General features: G+C 41.8%; 2 protein-coding genes across 8 annotated transcripts in view; both read right to left on the bottom strand.

Moving 5' to 3' along the window:
- The window catches only part of SLC35D2 (solute carrier family 35 member D2), a 71,485-nt gene extending 66,308 nt beyond the window's left edge, over positions 1–5,177 (bottom strand). For 3 of the 6 annotated variants that reach the window (XR_008656589.1, XM_055271809.2, XM_055271812.2), the window contains exon 1: positions 4,943–5,177. Coding sequence is in view for 5 of the 6 variants with exons in the window: in XM_055271809.2 (XP_055127784.1) it covers positions 4,943–5,100 (158 nt within the window). In the remaining variant the exon portion in view is untranslated. The remainder of the gene's footprint in view (positions 1–4,942) is intronic. The other 3 variants (XM_063636899.1, XM_055271810.2, XM_063636900.1) reach the window with 1 other exon arrangement.
- A 2,201-nt stretch (positions 5,178–7,378) lies between these two features.
- ZNF367 (zinc finger protein 367) overlaps positions 7,379–25,987 on the bottom strand; it is a 30,730-nt gene continuing 12,121 nt past the window's right edge. The window contains exons 2-5 of one of the 2 annotated variants that reach the window (XM_055271807.2): positions 19,623–19,776; positions 16,298–16,417; positions 13,874–14,012; positions 7,379–9,907 (exon numbers count right to left, since the gene is read on the bottom strand). In XM_055271807.2, coding sequence (XP_055127782.1) covers positions 9,685–9,907; positions 13,874–14,012; positions 16,298–16,417; positions 19,623–19,776 — 636 coding nt within the window. In that variant the 3' untranslated portion in view covers positions 7,379–9,684. The remainder of the gene's footprint in view (positions 9,908–13,873; positions 14,013–16,297; positions 16,418–19,622; positions 19,777–25,987) is intronic. The other variant, XM_055271808.2, reaches the window with a different exon arrangement.

Raw genomic sequence — 25,987 nt, 5'->3', positions numbered from 1 at the left:
ACACTCCTGTAGTCTCAGCTACTCAGGAGGCTGAGGTGGCAAGATCACTTGAGCCCAGGAGGTAGAGGCTGAAGTGAGCTGTGATGGCGCCACTGCACTTCAGCCTGGGTGACAAAGTGAGACCCTGTCTCAAAAAAAGAAAAAAAAAAAAAAAAAAAAAGACATAACCAACTGGCCACAAACTCTGAAATGCCCTTATTTCCCCCTCTCGCCCCAATAGGTTCTCACAGTTCACAGCCTTCAAAGGCCCCTCTGTCCAACCAGGTAAATCTGGCATTACAATGAATTATAAAACTAACAAATCACTAAGATCACCCACTCATTTTGTACCCTGACAGAAACAATCTGCCCAAAATGAAAAAGGAAAAAGCATCCCCTGAGCTACATTCCCATGACCCTGCGAATTAGGTAACTACCAAAAGGTCCTTTCTTCTATCCTACAACACAACATTCTATCCTCAGACAGCTCATGCTTGGATCCGATTTCTATGGTTTATTGTTGTAACCACATCACCCCAGTCCTCCTCCCCTCAATAATGTGTGCTTAAAGCATTTTGAGAGGAAAGAATGAACAATGTTATGTGAACAGGGTTCTCCAACTGTATATTGCATTACAGAAATGTGGAATGTTTATTTAAAAGGATTATGAGGGTTTTGGCCTTCCTAAGGCAAGAACTCCATTTTCTCCTTCAATCATGAAACTCAATAATTTAAAGATAGAAAGGCTAGAGACTTTTTTTTTTTTTCAGTCTCACTCTGTCACCCAGGCTGGAGTACAATGGCATGATCTCAGCTCACCACAACCTCCGCCTCCCAGCTTCAAGCGATTCTCTGCCTCAGCCTCCCGAGTAGCTGGTATTGCAGGCGCCCACCACCACACCCAGCTAATATTTGTATTTTTAGTAGAGATGGTGTTTCACCATGTTGGCCAGGCTGGTCTCAAACTCCTGACCTCAGGTGATCCACCCACCTCAGCCTCCCAAAGTGCTGGGATTATAAGCGTGAGCCACCGTGCCCGGTCCTTAGAGTCTTTCTTAGGAGGTGTCTTATATCATAATTCTTCCTGGTTGAACACTGCCCTTCATCTTCAAAGCATTGACCATGGTTTGCTGGTGCCTGCTTCCAGTAAGAGGACTTGGGTTTTGGAGGTGTTGACTGCCATGGCCAGTCAGCACCCTGCTCACTCAAGTGCACAAAATGAAGACTTACCTTCAACCACCATTGACATAATGACTGCCCACTCCCAAACAAGCCCATCAATAGCATTCATTTTCTGGTATTTTTTCTTTTTTTTTTTTTAAGACTGAGTCTCGCTCTATCACCCAGGCTGGAGTGCAGTGGTGTGATCTCAGCTCACTGCAACCGCTGCGTCCTGGGTTCAAGTGATTCTCCTGACTCAGCCTCCTAAGTAGCTGGGATTATAGGCGTGCACCATCATGCCCAGCTAATTTTTTTTTGTATTTTTAGTAGAGACAGGGTTTCACCATGCTGGCCAGGTTGGTCTCGAACTCCTGACCTCATGATCTGCCCGCCTCAGGCTCCCGAAGTGCTGGGATTACAGGTGTGAGCCACCGCGCCCGGCCTTTTTTCTTTTTTTTATCGTAAGTGTTTAACTTTTCTTTTTCCTTCATTAGCTTCCGTGTCAAATGCTCCAGGTTTAGGTACAGTATGTCCATGTTCATTTCCTTGAGGCAGGGCTATGTTTCCCATGGACACCAAGCAGCAGGCTGCAACACACTGGAGAGACCTTGCCAAGGATACTGATGGCCACAGGATCACCAAAAAATATCCCAAATCCATCCCTTCCTTTTACCTCCGCTGCTATGCCCTGCCCAGTCCATGCCGTCTTTACCTGCAGCCCTGCAGTGGCTTCCAGCCCCTCTCCCTGCTGCCAGTACTGTCAGTTCTCCACCCGTCTGCCAGCCAGAGAGATCTTTTTAATCACACAAATTGTGTCAGGTCACTCCCATGTCAAAACCTTCCAAGGGACTTCCAATTGCACTTAGCATGAAACTACAGCTATTTATCCAGTCTCATCCTTCTACCCTGGTCCCCAGATATCGGCTCTCAACACAGCAGCCAGAGTGATTTAGATCATGTAATTCCCCTGCCTGACACCTTGCGTGGCTCCCATCTCATTCAGAGCTGATGCCAGGGCCCTGGCAGTGGCCTCCCAAGGCCCCACACAGGCCAGCAATCCATTACTCTCAGACCCCATCTGGTACCATTCCCATTCAAACTCTTCACTCCTCCAGGCCTGGAATGCTCTTCCCCCACCCCCCAGTGTGGCTTGTGTCCCCACCTCACTCCCATCTTGGCTCCAATGCCACCTCCTCCTGAGGCTCCACTGATCACGCTCACACTGCATACTCTCCCCTCCCTCTCTCCCTCACTCCCTTTCCTGGTTTATTTTCCCCCCAGCACCTTGGTCACATCTGACATAATGTAAATGTTACTGGCTCATTTATTGGTCCACAAGGATGCAGCTCCGTGAAGTTAAGGATTCTGATCTGCTCTCTTCACTTCTCTTTCCCAACAGTGGGAAAACACTGTTCTCCTCGAACAGTGCTAGTACATCACAAGTGCTTAGTGAAAGCTGTCGAAAATGAGAGAAAGAGCTGACTCCTGCCTTCCCTGCCTACCTCCCCGCCCAGGCACAGTGACCTTCTCTCTGTTCCTCCAGCAGCCAGGCTCATGCCCACTTCAGCACATTGCACACTTGCTGCTCACTTCTACCTGGAATGCTCTGTGACAGCTACTCCAGCCCAGGCACTCTCACATCAGATCTGAAAGTGTCTCGTTTATTCGTGAACCTACTTGTTTATTTTCTGTCTCCACCACCGAAGCAGAATCTCCAGAGCAGGGACTTTGTGCTGTTCACAGAGGCTTCCCTGGTGCTTGCAATGGGCTCAGTATTTAGTAGGTGCTTAATAAATATCTGTTGGAGGTACAGCCAATCGAGCTTATGTGGGTCTGTTTTCTCAAATATAAAATAAGAAAGGTGAGGCTGGATGAGATAGTTTGCACCTGTAATCACAGCACTTTGGGAGGCCAAAGCAGGCCTAGACCAGCCTTGGAAACACACTGAAACCCCACCTCTACAAAAAATCAAAAAAATTGCCGGTGCAGTGGTGCACACCTATGGTCCCAGCTTCTCTGGAGGCTGCAGCAGGATTGCTTGAACCCAGATGGTCGAGGCTGCAGTGAGCCATGATTGTGTCACTACACTCCAGCCTGGGCAACAGAGTGAAACCTTGTCTCGAAAAAAAATTATACACACACAGACACACACACACACACACACACTATATATATATATATTTTATATATATATAATATATATTATATATAATATATATGTTATATATTATATATATTATATATAATATATATATGTTATATATAATATATAATATATATATATTATATATATGTATTATATATAAAATATATATATATAAAATATATATTATATATAACATATATAAAATATATATTATATATAACATATATATTTTATATATAATATATATATTTTATATATATATATTTTATATATAATATATATATTTTATATATATATTTTATATATAATACATATATATAATATATATTATATATTATATATTATATATATTATATATATTATATATTATATATAATATATATTATATATATTTTATATAATATATATAATATATATTATATATTTTATATATTATATATAATATATATTATATATTTTATATTATATATAATATATTTTATATATTTTATATAATATATATTTTATATATATTATATATATTTTATATATTATATATTTTATATATATATTATATATATTATATATTTTATATATATATTTTATATATATATTATATATTTTATATATATATTATATATATATTATATATATTATATATATATTTTATATATATATTATATATATTATATATATATAATATATATATGCCTGCCTTGGCCTCCCAAATGCTGTGATTACAGGTGCAAACCACCTCATCCAGCCTCAGCTTTCGTATTTTATATTTGAGAAAACTGAGGCCCACATAAGCTGAATCGGTATATATATATATATAAAATAAGAAAGCTGATACTCTAAGATACTCTCTAGCTAAGACACTCTCTAGGTCTCTTTGGGCTCTAAAATGTTGATGGCACATTCTTGTAACACAGTAGAGTTTACAAAAAGCCTTCACGCATAACAGCTCGTGCAGAGCCCTGGAAGGTAATTAACACGATTGTAATCATTCAGTTTTTTTGCATCTGCAAAAAACTGCTGACTATGAGACTGGTCCAAAGAGACAGCTGTTAACCGGTGGAGCTGGGTCTAAATCCACAATTTTGTCAGTGCCGCTACAGTGGTAGCAGAATTAAGCAGGATTTTCTAGTCCTTACAAATAGGTTCGAGGCAGCACAAATTTGCTGGTTTACTTCACACTAATCCAAAAAGTACTTCATATGAACTTCCAATTTTTTCCCGAATTTTCCATGAACACGCTGGTCATCTGAGAATGAATAGTCAATCAATACAGACTTATTGGCTCAGGAGTACCTCACCGTTGAACATGGAAATCTGTGTAAGGAATTGCGTCCTTTGAAGCAGGCATTTGAATCCCTGTTTTCAGCTCGCTGGGTGTGTGAAAGCATCTGTCTGAGGTCCATCAGCCCACCTAGGACAGGGCGCCTCGCAGCAGGGCAGGCGCGCTCAGGAAGAGGAGAACGACTTTCTCAGGTTGTGGCCTGAGTGTAGAAAGCTGAGGGAGTTCTGGAGGGCGCCTGGGCAACTCGGCCAATGTGCCCAGCTGAGACTCGAGGGTCCCTGTCCCCACCCGCCCTGTCCCGGGCGCCGCTGAAGCGCACGGAGGACAGGGACAGCCCCGCACTCCCGCAGACCCCCCGGCCCCGGACCCAGCCTCACCCGTAGGTGGTCAGCAGCGCCTTGTTAACCAGCACGATGAGGAAGGAGCAGGTACCGTAGAAGAGCGCCGACAGCAGCCGGGCCACCCGCGTGGGCAGCCGCGCCGCGCCGGGCTCCCCGCCAGCGCCCTCGGCCTCGGCCTGGCCGCCGGCCGTCATCTCCCTCGGCCCCGCGGACCCCGCTGCCCGCCAGCCCCGGCTGCGCACTGGTCCCGCCCGGCCGGGCCGGGGAAGAGGGCGCGGCAGGAACAGGAAGAGCCCGGCGCAATCCCAGGTCCCGGCCCGCCCCCTGCGAGCGCCCCGAGACAGGCGCGGGAGGACCTTGCGCGCTGGACTTCACCCTGGTTCCAGGCACCTCCTTCGGTCTCCAGGGCCGGCAATGCGCTGGGGAGTTGAAAAGCGCTGCCTTCCTCCAGGCTTTCCTGGAGAGAAACGCTTCAGTAAGTCTCAGGGCTTGTTTTTTTTTTTTCCCTACAACTTTTTTGTTTAGTGTATAATTTACATACAATGAAGTGTACACATCTTGCCAGTCCATAGTTTGAGATGAGCTTCGACAAAGGCATCCACCCGAGTAACTACTCAAAACAGAACATTTCCATCACCCCAAAAATTCCCCTTGCTGCCCCTTTGAAGTTAACGCCTGCATCTCATCGATGACTATTGCTGTAGGTTAAGTTTGCCTTTTCCGGAATTTCAAATAAACAGGGTGCTTTCTAGAATTTATGAATGAGCATGTGGTCTCAGGGGTTTTCACTCCATGCTTTAGACTCGACCATGTGATTTGTTTAATCGTTGAGTAGTATCACAAATTGTGTATCCATTGGTTGTTTCCCGTTTAGGACCATTACGAAAAATGCTTCCATGAAGCATTGTGGGACCTGTGTTTTCATTTCTCTTAAATAAATATCTAGGAGCGGAGTGGCTAGGAGTAAGGCGGGTGAAGCCTTGGGACTTGGGTGTCCTCTGGGTGCTTTGTGGCAGGTCCACTCCTCGCGGAGGGCCCTTTGCCTTCGGGTCAGGTCAGTTGAAGGACAGCTTCCCAGAACCGCCTAGTCTTGTCAGTCTTTAAAAAATAGGAACTTTTGGCCAGGCGCGGTGGCTCACGCATGTAATCCCAGCACTTTGGGAGACCGAGGCGGGCGGATCACGAGGTCAGATCGAGACCATCCTGGCTAACACGGTGAAACCCCGTCTCTACTAAAAATACAAAAAAATTAGCCGGGCGTGGTGGCGGGAGCCTGTAGTCCCAGCTACTTGGGAGGCTGAGGCAGAAGAATGGCTGAACCCATTCGCGCCACTGCACTCCAGCCTGGGGGACAGAGCAAGACTCCGTCTCAAAAAATATACATTATATATTTAATATATAATGTATATTTTATATATATATATATATATATATATATATATATATATATGAACTTTTAGCTTCTTAGAAAAGCTGAAGATTTCAAGTTAAAAGTTGGGGCCTAACTATATAGATGCCCAGATAATTGTTTTTCTACTCTTAGGCACTAAACAACCAGGAGAATGAAAACTGGGAAACATTTTCAGCCCTGATAAGAACTAAAGCAGAACTCGTGAAAATTAGCTAGCATTAAAAAGACCAGAAGTGCCCAAGTTACCCAAAACAAGAAAGAAAAGACATGTTAAGTCCGTTTTAAAAGAGAAAATGAATCCATATTCAAGTTAAACAGGAAACCGGTCATTTTGGTTAATTTCCTCAGAACATTCAATTTTCTTGTGAGTCTCCAAATGTTTTGACTGCAGAAAGAATATTTTAAAGTCAGTTTTAATGATGACTTTCATCATAATTGCATTTAGTTTGCTTGTATATACATACTTCCAGGACCTTACCTCACTGCCAAAATCCCATCCTTACCCTGTTTAAACAGCAACTCATACTAAGGAGTTGCTTGTGATATTCTTCTGCACAAGGGTAAGACAGACTGACCCTTGCCATTGCAAATACACAACTAAAGATCTACCGAAAATAACTGATGAAAAAAGAAAACCAATTTGCTAGACTCTTAGAAAAGTACACAGGCTTTAAATGGATTCTTGAGGAGGTGACCCCAGAGTCAACCCGTCTTAAATGTAAGTGAAATGAAATCCCTTTTCCTTATTACCCTAATTTAAGGCCTGGGAATGGGGTGGCAATAGTTCAATACTTATCCACAGCAGTATATTTTTTAACACTGTAGTAATGAACCAGATGAGGAAGTTAAATATCTATAACCTTAAAGGCCATAATTAAAGTAAGAAAAAGGAATCCACACTGTACTTACAACTATGCAAACATGTACTGAAATAATACTGATGGCTGAACATAAGGCTGTAAGTGATGTTTCTATCTTTTAAAATTTTTTATATCATGGTTATTATATTTTTGATAGGAAAACAAATGATAAAGGCTTTAAGAATGACTGTGTACTTTAAATTTTAAATTAAAATAAATTTTTATTCAAAGCATCTTTTAAAATTACAGCATGTTTATTCTTATGCTGTTAACTCTGCCAAACTACAACTTAGCCATATGAAGCATAAAACACTTCAAAAATTTGAATGTAAACCACATTTTTTAAAACAAAAAGCAGTCTTAACACACCTCAAATTTTAGATACCAATGTATTTTTCCAAGTATATAGCTTATATCAAAAAGAACATTTTAAATGTTTCTAAATAGTTGTGATAATTTCTTAAACTGTTGCAATTATACAAATAAAAAATGTTTATGAAAAAACTATATTAGAGTTGACAAAAGCTGACTGGAGAAACAAGGAAAAACCCTTACTTTTGAAGGCCTTAAATGTTATCATCTGTGAATTGGCAAATATTTGTATTTGAAAAATTCTTACTACCCTTCCTTCTTTAGTTAAGTTGATCAAAGTTCAAATTTCCCAAAACTGATGAGTGTTGTTTTTAGTTCATTAAATCACACATTTGAGAGCAAAAATTCTAGAGGAAATGCTGAAACATAAACCAAGATAATTCAGATGCTATAGTCTCTCTTACCAGCTTATAAGTGCTCCAAATTAAAATTCTATATACCACATTACAAACAAAATTCTTAGACCATTACAAATATAAATTCTCTTATTACAAAAAAAATCCCTAAAGATTTGTAATTTACTGTACAGAGGAATTACATTTTTAAAGTATGTCCTCGTCATACACATTATTTGTAACTATCGTATCTTCTTTCATACTTTTTCTCCTCTTCAAGACATTTACATGCCTCCCCTTCCCCGTGGCTACATATTTTAAACTATCTGTGTACTATGACATATTGGGATTTTTGGATAAAGAAGCCTACTTTGTAATGTTTAAACTACATCTGTAGGAACCTCTTCAACTCAAAAAAGCTAAAAAGGCACTGAAGAGCCCATATTTCCCTCTATTACTCTAAGTTTTACTCCAATTAAGCAATCTGTAAATTACCATGCTATGCATGTCATTTAGTTCTGTTTAGAACAAAAGCCAAAATGATGGAAGTTTTGCCTACATAAAGGAGGTGGTCTGCTCAGCTCTTGATTTTTCTGTTCATGCTTCAGTACATAAAGTGGTGTTGAATAACTTTATTTGGAAAAATGGCTTAAAACCACCACACAAGTTAACACACTTGCAGTTAAAACTATTTCAGAAGCCTACTTATTTGAGTAGCTAATATTTTCTGCAGTGTTTAACTGATAGCTAAATTTAGTGAACACAAAATAGCTTGGCATGTTACTCTGAAGTAAAGCAAGAAGGTGGCTTTATGCACTGAAAATATAAATATGGAGGCTTCCATTTGCTAATAATTCTAAACAAGCAGTACAATTAAAATGTAGTGTTTGCTAACAAAAGATCTAAAACATTTCACTACAAAACAACCCTGTAGGTGTCCCTTTAGAAAAAATCCAAGTGCCAAATCTCATTACAGGGCCCTTAATATGTATTTTTAAAATTACCAATTACTATGTTACCTAGACTTTGCAAGATTAATCACTCAATTTCAGCAAATGAGAAATATGAAATGTGCAAAAGTTCCCAAGTTAACATGCTAGGGATGACAAGTGCTTTTCAAACTTAAACATTATACTGAGTTGTAAAGCCCCAGAAAGATAGAATAAGACTGATTTTGCTCCAATTTCAAAAATTCTGAACTATTGTGCATCTTACCAAGAGCTTCAAATATCTATTTTCTTCTAAGTCCATTACTTAGAACATCTTCCAAAATAGCCTCCCATTTCTCTAGCCTTAGTGGGCACAGTATTTTGCAATTAAAATTATCTATCTTACATATTTTATACTTTCTTGCTTGCTTCAGTGTTTACAGTATTGTTAAACATACTAATATATATTGTTAAAAATGATCTTATAAATAATCTGTTTTAACCTTCTTTGGCTATTTGTACCATTCTGTTTTTCAAACAAGTGTCTTATTCAGAAAGTGCTTCCTGTGAGAACTGCTTCCAATGAATGCATTAAACTTGCAAAATCTAGCTTCCCACAATATGTAGTTTTCTACCCTGTACTGTGCAGTCCATATTTACAAAATATTTTAAACTTTACAACGAATTCATTTCCATATAAAAAAAGTGCAGTTCTCTCTCACCCCATATTCTGGGGCAATAACATTCTTCATAAATTTCTACAGAATAGCAGCCTATGATAAGCAAATAAGGTGCTTAGCTTATGCCCAAGGATCTACTTTTTAAGTACGCTGGGCAGTACTTTTGTACAGTGGAAGAGTCAGTGTCCAAGCTACTGTCGGAGTGGCGCCCCAGTCAGGTTGGCAAGCTCTATGAGCGCGAGGGCTCCGTGCAGGCGCTCCCGCTGCTCCTGCAGCCGGCGCTGGGCCCCTCTCTTCTCGTCGTCCTCCTCATCAGACTGAAGGTATTCCAGAGGGTCCTGCTGCTCCTGATCAGCCTTCTGAACCAGCTTGCCTTTCAAGGTAGGGGTGCGCTGCTCTCTCATTTCCCAATACCTATGTGAAATGCAGCCACATTAGTTACATTGCAGACATGAAATTTCCAGATGTTTACTTTTCTTTTAAAAAGTTCCGTACCACAATGTTACTTTTATGTGATTCAGTTTATAAAGTTGTAAAGTGATTTAACATACATTTCCTATTTATAGAGGAAAGAAACTGAAGTTCAATGAGGTTAAGAGACATGCTCAGGTTTCCATAATAAACCTGGCAGTTCTAGATCTTCTACTCACTCTCAAATCACGTTTTTGCCATTAAACTATCGCCGCCTTAAAGAGCCTGTGTGAAATGGACTTGAGTAAAATACAGAAATAGTAGAAAAAACAGTCTTTAGAAACTTATTTATCCAATCTACAGAGGGATGGTAACTTCTGACAGCGTTAACGCTGTAAATATTAAACCCACAAACTATGACAAAGTGATTAACATCTGTGACACAGAGTTTATTCAAAAACTTAAAAACACTACCCTTATTCTATTACATGGCCAACTGATAATTTACAAGAGAAAATGCAAATGCTCAACTCTTTAGTAACTAAAGAAATGCATATTTAGGCTGGGCGCAGTGGCTCACGCCTGTAATCCTAGCACTTTGGGAGGCCAAGGCAGGCAGATCACTTGAGGTCAAGAGTTCAAAACCAGCCTGGCTAACATGGTGAAAACCCCTCTCTACTAAAAATACAAAAAAATTAGCCGGGTGTGGTGGTGGGCACCTGTAATCCCAGCTACTCCAGAGGCTGAGGCAGAAGAATGACTTGAACCTGGGAGGCGGAGGTTGCAGCAAGCCGAAGTTGGGCCGCTGCACTCCATCGGGGGTGACAGAGCGAGACTCCGTCTCAAGAAAAAAAAAAAGAAAAATGCATTTTAAATGACAGTAACAGATCATACAAAACTGTCCATACAAAGCCTTGTATATTAATGTTCGTAGTAGCTTTATATGTAATAGCCAAAAATAACCCAAATGCCCATAGAGTGAATAAACAAACTACATTTGTATAAAACTACTATTTTACAGTGACAGCAGATCAGTGTTGTATGGGGGGAAGGCGGACAGGGAGGAATGTGTGGTTCGGTTCACAAAGGGGGCACGAGGAAACTTGGAAATGATGGATATGTTCACCATCTTGACTGTGGAGATGGTGTCACAGTATATACATGTCAAAAATGTATCAAATTGTATACTTTAAAATGTATCAAATTGTATACTTTAAAATGTATCAAATTGTACACTTTAAATGTATCATAATTTCTTATATGTTACTTATATACCAACAAAGCTGTTTTTATTTATTTTTTTTATTTTATTTTTTGAGACAGAGTCTCACTTTGTCACCCAGGCTGGAGGGCAGTGGCACAATCTTGGCCCACTGCAACCTCCATCTCCTGGGTTCAAACTATTCTCATGCCTCAGCCTCCTGAGTAGCTGGAATTATAGGCACCCACCACCATGCCTGGCTAATTTTTTTTTTCTTTTTTTTTTTTTTTGGAGACAGAGTTTCATTCTTCTTGCCCAGGCTAGAGTGCAATGATGGGGTTTTACCATGTTGGCCAGGCTGGTCTCGATCTCCTGACCTCAGGTGATCCGCCTGCCTAGGCCTCCCAAAGTGCTGGGATTACAGAAGTGAGCCACCATGCCAGGCCTGTATTTTTAGTAGAGATGGGGTCCTGCCATTTAGCCAGGCTGATCTTGAACTCTTGACCTCAGGTGATCCACCCACCTCGGCCAAAGTGCTGGGATTACAGGCGTGAGCCACTGCACCTGGCCCCAACAAAGCTGTTTTTAAAATTACATACAAAAAAAAAAAAAATACAACTACCAAATTTCAGGAAATCCAGACTACTCAAAGTGGAAAAGTTTTGGCAATGCCCACAGAGGTCTAAAAAAAGAAGTGCAAATTGTTCAGTATGACTTGAAGAATGACTAGAAAAGGAGAATGGCAAAAGATAAGTTCAGCAAGTCAGCAGGAACCAGGTAATGAAGGACTTTGAATTCCATAATAAAGGGTTTAGGCTTTAGACTGAGGATCATACTGACATTTTAGAAAGATCCCTCTGGCAGTAGCATGGAAAATGGATTGAGAGCATTCAAGTGGCTGAATTTGAGTTAGTAAGGAGGTAGATGTCATAACTTGGTCACTGAGTAGACAGGAGAAAGACAAGGAGGTGAGGTGTGGTGGCTCACGCCTGTAATCCCAACACTTTGGGAGGCCAAGGTGCGAGAATCACTTGAGGCCAGGAGTTTGAGACCAGCGTGGGCAATGTGGCAAGACCCCATCTCTACAAAAAAATTAAAAATTAGCTGGGCTTGGTGGCACACATCTGTGGTCCCAACTACTCAGGGGGCTGAAGTGGGAGGATCACTTGAGCCCAGGAGGTCAAGGCTCAATGAGCTAATAATCCTGCTATTACAGTCCAGTCTTGACAAAGGAGTAAGACCCTGTCTCAGAAAAAAAAAAAAAAAAAAAAAGACAAGGATGACCAGTAAGCTTCTGGCTGGGACAAAATTAGAAATAATGGGGCAGTAGGAGCCAACCAGGAGAAAGAAGAGGGGAGGAAGTGATGGAGATATTTAGTTTAGGGTACCCCTAGAATAGCCCATCTAAACAATTTCTATGACAGTGCTAACAAATTTCCCTGGACGTGAATAATCAAATAGTATTTCCAGATTCCATTATCTAATTCTTATGTATTTTTATCCAAACAAAACAGAGTTTATTCCTTCAAATATTTATCAAGGCCCAGAAGCTATGCTAGGTCCTAGGCTTACCGTAATCAACAAGACAAATATCCCTTCCTGGAGCTTTCAGTCTGGCAGGGAAGGTATAAAATAAACAAATAAATGTGTGATGGATGTTTTGAAAAGGAAAATGAAAGCATCTGTTAAGTGGGTCCCAGCCCGTTTGTTGCTGAGCAGGTCAGGGAGGCCTTCCTGAGTAAGAGATGAAGGTCAGCAAGAGGCTAAGCCAAGTGGGGAGTGAGTGCTCCAGGCAGAGGAAGCAGGGTGCACACAGGCCCTCACACAAAGGCACCTGTGTTGAGAAACCCACAGCCCAGCATGGCAGGGGACAGTTGCCCTATCAGAGGGAGGCAGGGCTATGGCAGCACAGCTAGGAATCCTGAACTTTACCCTAAGCAGCCAGTGAAGCCTGGGTGAGGCCTGAGCAGCTGCTGCTGGCTTGTGTACAGCAGACAGGTCCTTCAACCGAAATATCCTTAGAGAAATTCTTTTATACTGGCCCTCTTGTTGCCATTGGAAAAAATTAAATTGGTGTTTTTGGAACCTCACCTAAGAAGAACCACTAACATCTATCCCTGGTGTTTTTTTGTTTGTTTGTTTTTTTGTTTTGTTTTGTTTTGAGACAGGGTCTCACTCTGTCACCCAGGCTGGAATACAAGAGTGCAGTGGGGCCATCTCGGCTCACTGCAACCTCCGCCTCCCAGGCTCAAGTGATTCTCCTGCCTCAGTCTCCCGAGTATGGGATTATAGGCATGTGCCACTACTGCCCAGGTAATTTTTGTATTTTTATTAAAGATGGGGTTTCACTAAGTTGACCAGACTGTTCTCAAACTCCTGACCTCGGGTGATCCACCTGCCTCGGCTGTCTATCCCTGTTTTAATTGGCACATAGCTAAGGCTAACATAAAGAAAATGAAGAAGGTTGCATTCATGACAAATGAAATACAATACATATAAAACATTTTTTCAAAATGGGAAAACTCTTCCTTTGAAAATAAACTGTGGTCTGGGCACTCTAATTATATTGTAATTTTCTATCACACACAGATCCTAAGATCCTAATACCACTCATAATAATTTTATAGAAAATCAGGGGTCATTTCTAATTATGTTATAAAATGTGTATAAACGCAGCTTATTTAAAATGAGAGGCGTATCCAAGTCCCTAACATAGCCCAAGCCCGCGCTGTGCATCTTCACGGTGGACTAAAAGCAGCATTCCTGACCTCGCCAGCCACTCGGCCGCGGCCTTGTTGTCGGCAGCCTGATGTTTGCTGAGTGTGTCCGTGGGCTCCTCTCTCTTCAGCCTGGCATAGGGGTGCTTCGGACAGTGGCGGTTTGCATGGGTGAATCTGCTCAGGCAGCCTTCAAAACACAAGGTTAACACCTGTCAGGATCTGGACATCCAGCACACAGAAATGTGGAAAACATTCAGTTTCACTGGTATCCAGTAAAGTAAATTAATACGGTGAAATTTAGCATCTATAATTTGGAGGAGAAAACAATCAAACCAGCACAGTCTCATCAGTGCTAGAGTGGGGACAGGAAGACAGTCACATTTTGTTTGTGGCCATGTGTGTCCAACACCATTGGAAAGTGATTTATTTGCGTGAGTTCAAAATGTTCAAAATGGCAGGGCGTGGTGGCTCACGCCTGTAATCCCAGCACTTTGGGAGGCCGAGGCCGGCCAATCACTTGAGATCAGGAGTTAGAGACCAACCTGGCCAACATGGCAAAATGCCATCTCTACTAAAAATACAAAAATTAGCTGGGCGTGGTGGCCCCTAACTGTAATCCCAGCTACTCAGGAGGCTGAGACAGGAGAATAGCTTGAACCCGGGAGGCAGAGGTTGCAGTGAGCCAAGATCACGCCATTGCACTCCAGCCTAGCGACAGAGCCAGACTCCATCACAGGGGTGGGGTGGAGTTCAAAACCTCAGACCCGGGAATTCCATTTGTGGAATCTAACATAAGGAAGCATCCCAAAAGAAGAACAAAGCTACAAGTGTGAAAACATTCCCCTCAGCTTTGTTGGTAACAAGAACATTTAAAAAACAAATTAAATATTCAGACCAGGCGCAGTGGCTCATGTCTGTAATCCCAACACTTTGGGAGGCCGAGGCAGGTGGATCACCTGAGGTCAGCAGTTCAAAACCAGCCTGGCCAACATGGTCCCCCATCTCTACTAAAAACACAAAAATTAGCCAGAGATGGTGGCACAAGCCTGTAATTCCAGCTACTCCGGATGCTGAGGCAGGAGAATTGCTTGAACTCAGGAGGCGGAGGTTGCAGTGAGCCGAGATCGTGCCACTGTACTCTGGCCTGGGCGAAAAGTGAGACTCTGTTTCAAAACAATAAAAAATAAATAAATAAATGTTGGGCGCAGTGGCTCACGCCTGTGATCCCAGCGCTTTGGGAGGCCAAGGTGGGCGGATCACCTGAGGTTGGGAGTTTAAGACCAGCCTGACCAACGTAGAGAAACCCCGTCTCTACTAAAAATACAAAATTAACTGGGTATGGTGGCATATGCCTGCAATCCCAGCTACTCGGGAGGCTCAGGGAGGAGAATCGCTTGAACCCGGGAGGCAGAGGTTGTGGTGAGCTGAGATGGTGCCATTGCACTCCAGCCTGGGCAACAAGAGCAAAACTCCGTCTCAAAAAATAAATAAACAAACAAATATTCATTATTCAACATAGAGGAAACCATTGTGTATAGGCTTAAGCAAACTTGGTAGATGAAAAGTTTGCAGACCTTTGCAACATTTGTAATAATCAAGAAAATTACAGAGCAACAGGACAGACTGCACTGAACTTCAAATATACTGTAACTGCATAAAAATGTGCATCTTTAGAAACTGATAAAAGATTAAGAAAATCACTTAGGATAATATGCTTACTTCACTTTAATAATTAAAAAGTTTAAAATGTTGCTCCAAAGGCTGTATTTACTTTTACAGATTTTTCTACTGCCTACAACTGGATATAGTATGTTTAATTGTCCTTCAAGGTTTCATCAAAAAGGATTACTTTATTTAAAAATCAATCATTTCTTAAGCCAGGCACAGAAAGACAATCATCACTTGTTCTCACTTATTTGTGGGATCTAAATATCAAAACAATTGAACTCATGGAGATAGAGAGTAGAACAATGGTTACCAGAGGCTGGGAAGGGGAGCTGGGGGATGAGGGGCAGGTAAGGATGGTTAATAGGTACCAAAAATAGAAAGAATGAATAAGACCTAGTATTTTATAGCACAAGGTGACTATAGTCAGTAATAATTCAACTGTACATTCTAAAATAACTTAAGAGTGTAACAGGATTATTTGTAACACAAAGGACCCATGCTTGAGGGGATGGATAGCCCATTTACCGTGTGATTATTATGCATTGCATGTCTGTATCAAGTATCTCATGTACCCCGTAAATACGTATACCTACTATGTACCCACAAAAATCAAAATCAACAAATTTTTTAAATCAATCATTTCTGAGAAATTCAGCATGTATCAGTTATCAAAGAAGAAAGCTTATAAAGTTTTATAAAATTTATATTAAAAAATCTTTCCCCTCAAAAAAATTCAAGGAAAAGATATTTTAACTGTTAAGTCACAACTAGTTATTCCATAAACGTTAACTTCTAACACCATACCATTTTCTGAACAAACAAAAGGTTTCTCCCCGGTGTGAAGACGCTGATGTGTTTTGAGCTGTCCACTTTGAACAAAGGCTTTTCCACAGTCTGGATAGTCACACAGATAGGGCCTCTCACCTAAGTAGACAGATGTTAGATATTATATCTGAGATAATAAGGCCAGAAGAGGAGGGGGATGGGGAGAGAATCAGGCTTTATATAGGTCATGACTCCCAATAACAATAAAACATGTCAGGGCCCCCACTGAGCTGCAGGTGGAAATGCTAATGGCAGCACTTGGGTGGCATCAATGACTATCTGCTGGGGAACACAATCTATTCTTAGGCCTTGAGGTTATCATCTTGAGCTTATCCCATACTTTTTCTCCTTCTTACTCCAAATCACCAGATCTTGCTGGCTCTTCACTATGTCTTCCACCCACTCCTGCCTTCTCACTCAGCTTCCCCTGGTCAGACAGGCAGCCCTCCCACTAGGATGAACCCTCCGACAGCCTCCTGGCCGGCCTCTCATTTCTCATCCTGCACAGCACTCCCAGAGTAGCTGGCACAGAAGTCTGCTTTTGTCATACCAACTAGCCCCTGAACCACCCCCAAATCCTATTACACACCTTGGACAACTAAAAATTATCTGCTGACTTAAATGGTCCTCTAAGATCGGCACTCTAGGCAATCTCACCAACCTCATTAGCTACTGGGGTTAAGGGGCAGAGTTTATCCTTACTTCCCTCCTGGAGAATCATTCCAGCCAGGAAGCAGTTCTTCATCTTGTTCTAATCCTTGAAAATACTATTTTCTCTGCCCATTCAAATCTTCCCAATCCTGTAGGCTCTCAGTGAGGTTCTTCCTATCTCCCCAGATAACTGAATTCTTCCTATCTACCTCCAAATAATTGAACTTTGTATACCTTCATTAACTTGGGGTCCTGTGTTGTTTATGTGTCATGGTAATCTCCTGCAAAGATTCCTAGTACCTTACACTTCACTTAAATTCCTATAGAAAACACAGTGCCAGGCTCAAGTGCTGAAAAATTTGTTCAATGATAATTAAACATTATTTATTGAAAAAAATTATTTAATCAACAATTGTACATTAGTTTGCATTTTCCAGTATAACTCAAAGAACAGTAACAAGTCCTCCCTAAATTTCTCATTATTTAGAGACATAATAAATGGTTGTGATTGTTGAATACAAGTTAAAATAAAACACAGATATAGGGCGATCGTTTAAAATGGTAAGGGAAAAGCTTTTTACAAAATATGCTAATAGGGCTCAACTATCCCTTAAGGATCCTCCTTTCAGTTCCTTGATGTACAGACCTCTAGGCTGATGCCTGGGGTATCAGGTGACACAGTGAGGCAGTGGTGATCAGGATGGCACTCAGCCCTTTCTTCATTCTGCCACAGTCTTGAATCTTACCCACACTGGCAACTCTATGGCCTACAAACCAGTTATCCAGGGGATATTTTAGAATATTTAAGTTGAAAAAAATATATAAAAATTCTCAAAATTAGAATGTTTCATTAAGTAATCATTTTACTAATGGTATCTAAAGTCAAAACTTCTGTACACCTTAGTTTATAATGATTTAAAATTCAAACATTACCCCTTTCCAGGGATTTAACTTAAAAAAAACCTCTATTCTATCATATCATTTAAATATATATTTTCAAAAACCACAAGTTAAAAAAAAGTGAGAAACAGGTGAGCACCGTAAACATGGTGGAAAAAAATAGGGGACTGAGGGTTACAAGCTCAAGCTCTAAACCAGTACTGCTCAATGAAAGATAATATGAACCACTTCTAGAAGGCACATTAGAAAAAGTAAAGAGAAAGAGGTAAAATAAATTTTTATTTTTTATTTTTTTGAGATTGAGTTTTGCGCTTGTTGCCAGGCTGGAGTGCAATGTCACGTCTCGGCTCACTGCAACCTCCACCTCCCAGGTTCAAGCGATTCTCTTGCCTCAGGTTCCCGAGTAACTGGGATTACAGGCATGTGCCACCACGCCTGGCTAATTTGTATTTTCAGTAGAGATGGGGTTTCTCCATGTTGGCCAGGCTGGTCTGGAACTCCTGACCTCAGGTGATCCACCCACCTCGGCCTCTCAAAGTGCTGGGATTACAAGCGTGAGCCAACACACCCAGCCGTGAAATTAATTTTAATAATGTATTTTATTTAATCCAATTTATCTAAAAGTATCATTTCAATATATAATCAACAGTAAAAATTGCTTACTTTTTTTCATATTAAGTATGTTTCATATTACTGCCCATCTCAATTTAGACTACCCACATTTCAAGTGCTCAGGAGTCACAGTGGCTACTGTATGGGGTGGTGTAGCTCTAGCTTTAAAGGTATGAGAGACTGATTGTAAGCCAGCAGTAGTTGGATTTTTGGCACCTCAGTTTCCTCACCTGTAAACTATTAGATGAACTATAAGGTTCCTTCCTTTGGGGCCAACTTCATAGCAAGAACAAGGGCCCTCTATACTTTTTTTTTTTTTTTGGCTCTCTAAATGATATTTAAAATGCAAATATAATTTCCATATGCAAATAAAGATGTACCATAATCTTGGGATGGCTGCCTACCATAGTTCACCACAGATTTAATGCTTAGGTCAAATGTCCTGATAGCACAGTGAGGACTCTAAACATTCTATTAAAAACTTGACAATTAATGTTTTTGGCCTACAGATGAATTTTAACAATTACATAGATAAAAGTATATCAAGTACAATTCCGGCAGGTTGGGGGTAAAGCTAAATTTGCCAATAACATGACTATGACATCTAGGTTAATTACCATGATAACTTTAGAAATCACATGTAACCAGTATTCATAAAACCACCACTCTCCACCAAAAAACTGACTATACTGCCTTTTTTAAAAACTTCACAACTAATAGTGGTAATAACAAAATATAAGGCAATTAAAAAGTTAATTTATTACTCAATATCAAATCAGCTTTCAGTTAAGTGTTACTTCTGGCCAGGCACAGTGGCTCATGCCTGTAATCCCAGCACTTTGGGAGGCTGAGGCAGGCAGATCACAAGGTCAGGAGTTCGAGACCAGCCTGACCAACATGGTGAAACCCCGTCTCTACTGAAAATACAAAAATTAGCTGGGCATGGTGGCACATACCTGTAATCCCAGCTACTCAGGAGGCTGAGGCAGGAGAATTGCTTGAACCCAGGAGGCGGAGCTTGCAGTAAGCCAAGATTGCGCCACTGCACTCCAGCCTGGGCAACAGAGCAAGACTCTGTCTCAAAAAAAAAAAAAAAAAAAGTGTTACTTCTGGCAGTCTCTATAAAATTTGTTCAACTTACCTGTATGAGTCCTTTTGTGAGCCTGGAGCGATTTCTCCCGTGGAAACACCCTATTACAGATGTTACAACGGATTCTGCTGGATGAATGCTCTCCTTCATTTATTAAATCGCGGACAGTATCTGCTCTGGGCCTACCACGTCGGATTCCATCCTGCTGATAATTTTTATAAACATTAATATAATTTATTTAACTCTACTCATTAAAGCAACATAATATAACTTTTAAAAATCTTTCTTGGGAGCTGGGTGCAGCGGCACACACTTATAGTCCCAGCTATTTAGGAGGCTGAGGTAGGAGGATTGCTTGAGGCCAGGAGTTCAAAGCAACATTTTTGTTTTGTCTCTAAAAACAAAGCAAAAGTCTTTCTTAAGGGACATCAGTAAAAATGGTGAGGCAGGTAACTTCAATGGCCTATCCCTCCACAGATGACTGAAAAATCAAGCAAAAACTGGCACATCAGCTTTGTCATAACTCCAGAAAATACATTTATAGCAACTCAGCAAACTGAATCAATAAAAAAGCAACTTGAAACAGTAGAAAAGCTTTGCAGCATGTTGACTTGCCCTCTCTCTTTCCCTTCCCCAGTGGCAGTGTTGAAGACAGCAGCCTGCATTCTCAGTCTGGGAAACTACTCCTTTAGTCCCTGCTTCCAGAGGGAGAAATTCTGAAAGAATTGCGTTTGCCTGTTTTGAGCCTGCGGGTTACCTGAAGGACTGACACAAGGCGTTGGTCTTTGCTTTCCCTAACTTGGAACAGGGCAGAGAGGTGTCTCTTCAGAGGATATTGCTCAAAAGCCTTGTAAGGCAAATAATCTGCAGCCACCTGGGGCAAAAGATTTCAATTGAGGCAAACAGACACACCAACAGCCTGAGAGGAAAAGCTGGGAGAAAGTTTCTTTTGGAAATTAGGGCATTCAACAATGTCTACTTACACTAGTTAGGAATTTAGAAAGTCATGCATATATGCCCAGGGCAGGAAGCATGCTCAGAAAAGATCTGAAAAGACCCTTTAGCTGAACTTTAGGCTCAGCTCAAGCAGGAAATGAGGCTAGAGTAGAGTTGTAAACAGCAGGGCTAAGCAATGACAGTGTCCCATTCTGCAAAGACTGGGAGAAGGTGGTTGTCCTCCTTTCTTTCTACTCTTTTTTAGGGGATGGTGGAGGGAGGCTCTAGGTATTCAAAAAAGTCTGGCAAAACACTAGTGGTGTCGGCCGGGCACGGTGGCTCACGCTTGTAATCCCAGCACTTTGGGAGGCCGAGGCGGGCGGATCACGAGGTCAGGAGATCGAGACCACGGTGAAACCCCGTCTCTACTAAAAATACAAAAAAATTAGCCGGGCGTGGTGGCGGGCGCCTGTAGTCCCAGCTACTCGGAGAGGCTGAGGCAGGAGAATGGCGTGAACCCGGGAGGCGGAGCTTGCAGTGAGCCGAGATCGCGCCACTGCACTCCAGCCTGGGCGACAGAGCAAGACTCCGTCTCAAAAAAAAAAAAAAAAAAAAAAAAAAAAAAAAAACTAGTGGTGTCTCAGCCTATAATCCCAGTGACTCAGGTGGGAGGATCACTTGAGCAAAGGAGTTCAAGGCTACAGTGAGTTATTATGCCCCTGCACTGTAGCCTGAGCGACAGAGTGAGACCCCATCTCTAAAAAACAAAAAACAAAGTGCCGGGCGTGGTGGCTTACACCTGTAATCCAAGCACTTTGAGAGGCTGAGGCCGGTGGATCACCTGAGGTCAGGAGTTCAAGACCAGCCTGGCTAACATGGCAAAACCCCGTCTCTACTAAAAATATAAAAATTAGCCAGACATAGTGGCACACACCTGTAGTCCCAGCTACTCAGGAGGCCAAGGCAGGAGAATTGCTTGAACCCGAGAGGTGGAGGTTGCAGTGAGCTGAGATCACGCCACTGCACCCCGGCCTGGGTGACAGTGAGATCTATCTCAAAAAAACAAAGAAACAAAAAAAGCATCAGCTGAACACAGGCTAAGAAAGAGACTTTAGAGAACAAACACAACAAAGAACACAGAATTTAGAAAGAGTTTAGAACAGTCACTAAACAACTACAACTCATAGCAAACAACAAAAACTCAGAAGGAAGGGTCTGATTTCCGGAGTCACCACATTATAATATTCAAAACATCCAGTTTTCAACAAAATGTTACAAAGCATGTGAAGAAATAAAAACAGTATGGTACATACAGGAGAAATTAACACAAAGAGACTGAGAAGAAGAACAGACATTGGACTTACTAGACAAAGATTTTAAATGAACTGTCTTAAATATGTTCAATGAGCTAATGGAAATGATGGACAAAGAATAACAAGAAGCCTGGGTAACATAGCAAGACCCCCTCTCTAAAAGAAATAACCTCAATAAATTAGCCAGGCATGGTGGCACTTCTCCCAAGCTACTTGGGAGGCTGAGGTGTGCGAATTACTTGACCCTGCAAGGTCAAGGCTGCAGTGAGCCATGATTACACCACTGCTCTCCAGCCTGGGCAATAGAGCCAAGACCCTGTCTCAAAAAAAAAAAAAAACGGAAAAGAAAAAGGAAAAAGAATGACAAGAAACCAGGAGAACAATGTCTCAACAAACAGAAAACCAACAAAGAGACAGAAATTATAAAGAATCAAATAGATATTCTGGAGTTGAAAAGTACAATAACTAAAACAAAACAAAAAAAAACTTCACTAGAGGATTTCAATGGTAGATTTGAACTGACAGAACAATCAGCCAACTTGAAGATAGGTCAGTTGAATTTATCCAGTCTGAAGAACAGAAAGAAAAAAGAAGGAAGGGAAATCAACAGAGTCTAAGACGCCTATGGAACACCATCAAGCATACCAACATACATATAACTGGAGTCGTAGAGGCAAGAGAGAAAAGGGAAGAATATTTGAAGAAATAATGACGGAAAACTTCCCAAATTTGATAAGACACAAATCTAAACATCCAAGAAGCTCAATACACTTCAAGAAAAATAAAGAGATCCACACCAAGACATGTTGTAATCAAACTGTCAAATGACAAAAAGAATCTTGAAAGCAGCAAGAAAGTAGTGACTTGGATAAGCACCATGGCTCAAGACTGTAATCCCAACACTTTGGGAGGCCAAGGCAGGAGGATCACTTGAATCCAGGAGTTTGAGACCAGCCTGGGAAACATAAGGAGACCCCATCTCTACAAATAATTTAAAAATTATCCAAGTGTGGTGGTACACGCCTGTGGTCCCAGCTACTCAGAAGGCTGAGGAAGGAGGATCAGCTGAGTCTGGGAGGTCAAGGCTGCAGTGAGCCATGATCGCGCCACTGGACTTCAGCCTGGGGACAAAACAAAACCAGGCCTCAAAAGGAAAAGAAAGTGGTTCATCATGTAAAAGAGGTCCTCGATAAGATTAACAGCTGATTGGGAGGCCGAGGTGGGCAGATCACAATGTCAGGAGCTCGAGACCAGCCTGACCAACATGGCGAAACCTCGCCTCTACTAAAACTACAAAAATTAGTCCGGGCACAGTGGCTCAAGCCTGTAATCCCAGCGCTTTGGGAGGCGGAGGTGGGTGGATCACCTGAGGTCAAGCGTTCGAGACCAGCCTCAACATGGAGAAACCCTGTCTCTACTAAAAATACAAAATTAGCTGGGCGTGGTGGTGCATGCCTGTAATCCCAGCTACTTGGGAGGCTGAGGCAGGAGAACTGCTTGAACCTGGGAGGCGGAGGTTGCGGTGAGCCGAGATTCGCACCATTGCACTCCAGCCTGGGCAACAAGAGCGAAGATCTGTCTCAAAAAAAAAAAAAAATTAGCGAGGTGTGGTGGTGCACGCCTGTAATCCCAGCTACTCAGGAGGCTGAGGCAGGAGAATCACTTGAACCTGGGAGGTGGAGGCTGCAGTGAGCTGAGATTGCGCCTCTGCACTGCAGCCTGGGAGACAGTGTGAGATGCCATCTCAAAAAAAAAAAAAAAAATTTAAAATCAGCAAGGTGCACTGGTGTGTGCCTATAGTCCCAGCTACTCAGGAGGCTGAGGCAGAAGGATCACTTGAGCCCAGGAGTTCAAGGCTATAGCGAGCTATGATCACACCACTGCACTCCAGCCTGGGCAACAGAGCAAGACCCTAGCTCTTAAAAAAAAAAAAAAAAAGGACGGGCACAGTGGCTCACTCTGTAATTCCAGCACTTTGGGAGGCTGAGGTGGGCAGGTCACGAGGTCAAGAGATCAAGACCATCCTGGCCAACATGGTGAAACCCCGACTCTACTAAAAATACAAAAATTAGCTGGGCATGGTGGCACGCACCTATAGTCCCAGCTACTCAGGAGGCTGAGGCAGGAGAATCGCTTGAACCCAGAAGGCAGAGGTTGCAGTGAGCCGAGTTCGCACCACTGCACCCCAGCCTGGCGACAGAGCTAGACTCCATCTCCAAAAAAAAAGAAAGAAAGAAAAGAAGAAAGAAAGAACAGTGAAAGGACAGAAAAACTTAATAACATTTAGAAATACATATACACCTAAGAACAGAGCCCCCTGCAAAAGGTGACAGAATTAAAAGGAGAAATAGTTCAAAAGCAGCTGGAGTCTTCGATATCCTACTTCCTTTATTTCTTTCTTTCTTTTTTATTTTTTTTTTTTTTTGAGACAGGGTCTCACTCTTGTTGCCCAGTCTGGAGTGCAGTGGTACAGTCTCAGCTCACTGCAACCTCCACCTCCCAGGTTCAAGCAATTCTCCTGCCTCAGCCTCCTAAGTAGCTGGGATTACAAGTGCCCACCACCACGCCTGGCTAATTTTTTTTTTTTTTTTTTTGTATTTTTGTTAGAGACGGTTTCATCTTGTTGGCCAGGCTGGTCTTGAACTCCTGGCCTCAAGTGATCCGCCCACCTCGGCCTCCCAGAGTGTTGGGATTACAGGCGTGAGCCCCTGTGCCCAGTTAATACCCTACTTTCAATAATGAATAAGACAACTAGGCAGAAGATCCACAAAGATATTCTCCAACATAGACCATATGTTAGACCACAAAAAAGTCTCAATAAATTTTAAAAGACTGAAAGCATTCCAAGTATCTTCTCTGACCACATGGAATGAAACTTTACAGAAGGAAAACAGGAACAAACATATAGAAATTAAACAACACACTTTTTTTTTTTTGAAACGGAGTTTTGTTCTGTTGCCCAGGCCCGAGTGCAGTGGCATGATCTCAGCTCATTGCAACCTCCACTCCCGGGTTCCAGCAATTCTCCTGCCTCAGCCTCCTAAGCAGCTGGGACTACAGGTGCGCGCCACCACACTCAGATAATTTTTTTATTTTTAGTAGAGACAGGGTTTCACCATATTGGCCAGGCTGGTCTTGAACTCCTGACCTCGTGATCCACCCACCTTGGCCTCCCAAAGTCCTGGGATTACAGGCGTGAGCCTCCGTGCCTGGCCCAACACACTCTTAAATAGCCAAAAGATCAAAGAAGAAATCACAAGGGAAAAAAGAAAATACCTTGACACGAATAATACCAAAAACACAACATACCAAACTTACAGGATATCATTCAGGAATTCGATGACTTAAAATTGATAACATAGCAATGCTATCCAAAGCAATCTTACAGCCGCAATGCAATCTCTATTAAAATTCCAAGGTTTTTTTTTTTTTTTTTTTTTTTTTGCAGAAATGGAAAAGGCTATCCTTAAGTTCACATGGAATTATAGGAGGCTCCAAATAGCCAAAACAATCTTGAAAAAGAGAACAAAACAGGAGGACTCATACTTCCCAATTTCAAAACTTACTACTAAGCACTGGCAATTAAGACAGTATGGTAATGGCATAAGGAAAGACATATAGACCAATAAAATAAAATTTAGAGCACAGAAACCAACCTATACATGAAAGGCCAATTGATTTTCAACAAGGGACCCAAGAACTTCAACAGAGAAAGAATAGTCTCTTTAACAAATGGTTCTGGAATAACTGGATTTCCATATACAAAAAGGATAAAGTTAGACCCCTACCTTACACTATATACAAAAACTAACTCAAAATGTACCACAGAGCTAAATATAAGAACTAAAACTATAGAGCTCTTAGCTAGACACGGTAGCCCATGCCTGTAATCCCAGCACTTTGGGAGACCAAGGTGGGTGGATTGTTTCAGCCCAAAAATTCGAGATCAGCCTGCGCAACATGGTGAAATCTCATCTCTACCAAAAATACAAAAAGTTAGCCAAGCAGGGTGGCACGTGCCTGGAGTCCCAGCTACTCAGGAGGCAGAGGTTGCAGTGAGCCAAGATCACGTCACTGCATTCCAGCCTGGGCAATACAGTGAGACCCTGTCTCAAAAAAACAAAAACAAGGCCGGGCGCAGTGGCTCACGCCTGTAATCCCAGCACT

This window comes from Symphalangus syndactylus, chromosome 3 (genome assembly GCF_028878055.3).
Source record: "Symphalangus syndactylus isolate Jambi chromosome 3, NHGRI_mSymSyn1-v2.1_pri, whole genome shotgun sequence".
In the NCBI taxonomy this organism is placed as follows: Eukaryota; Metazoa; Chordata; class Mammalia; order Primates; family Hylobatidae; genus Symphalangus; species Symphalangus syndactylus.
Note: the sequence above shows the minus strand (reverse complement) of the source record. Positions and strands in the feature narration are given on the sequence as shown.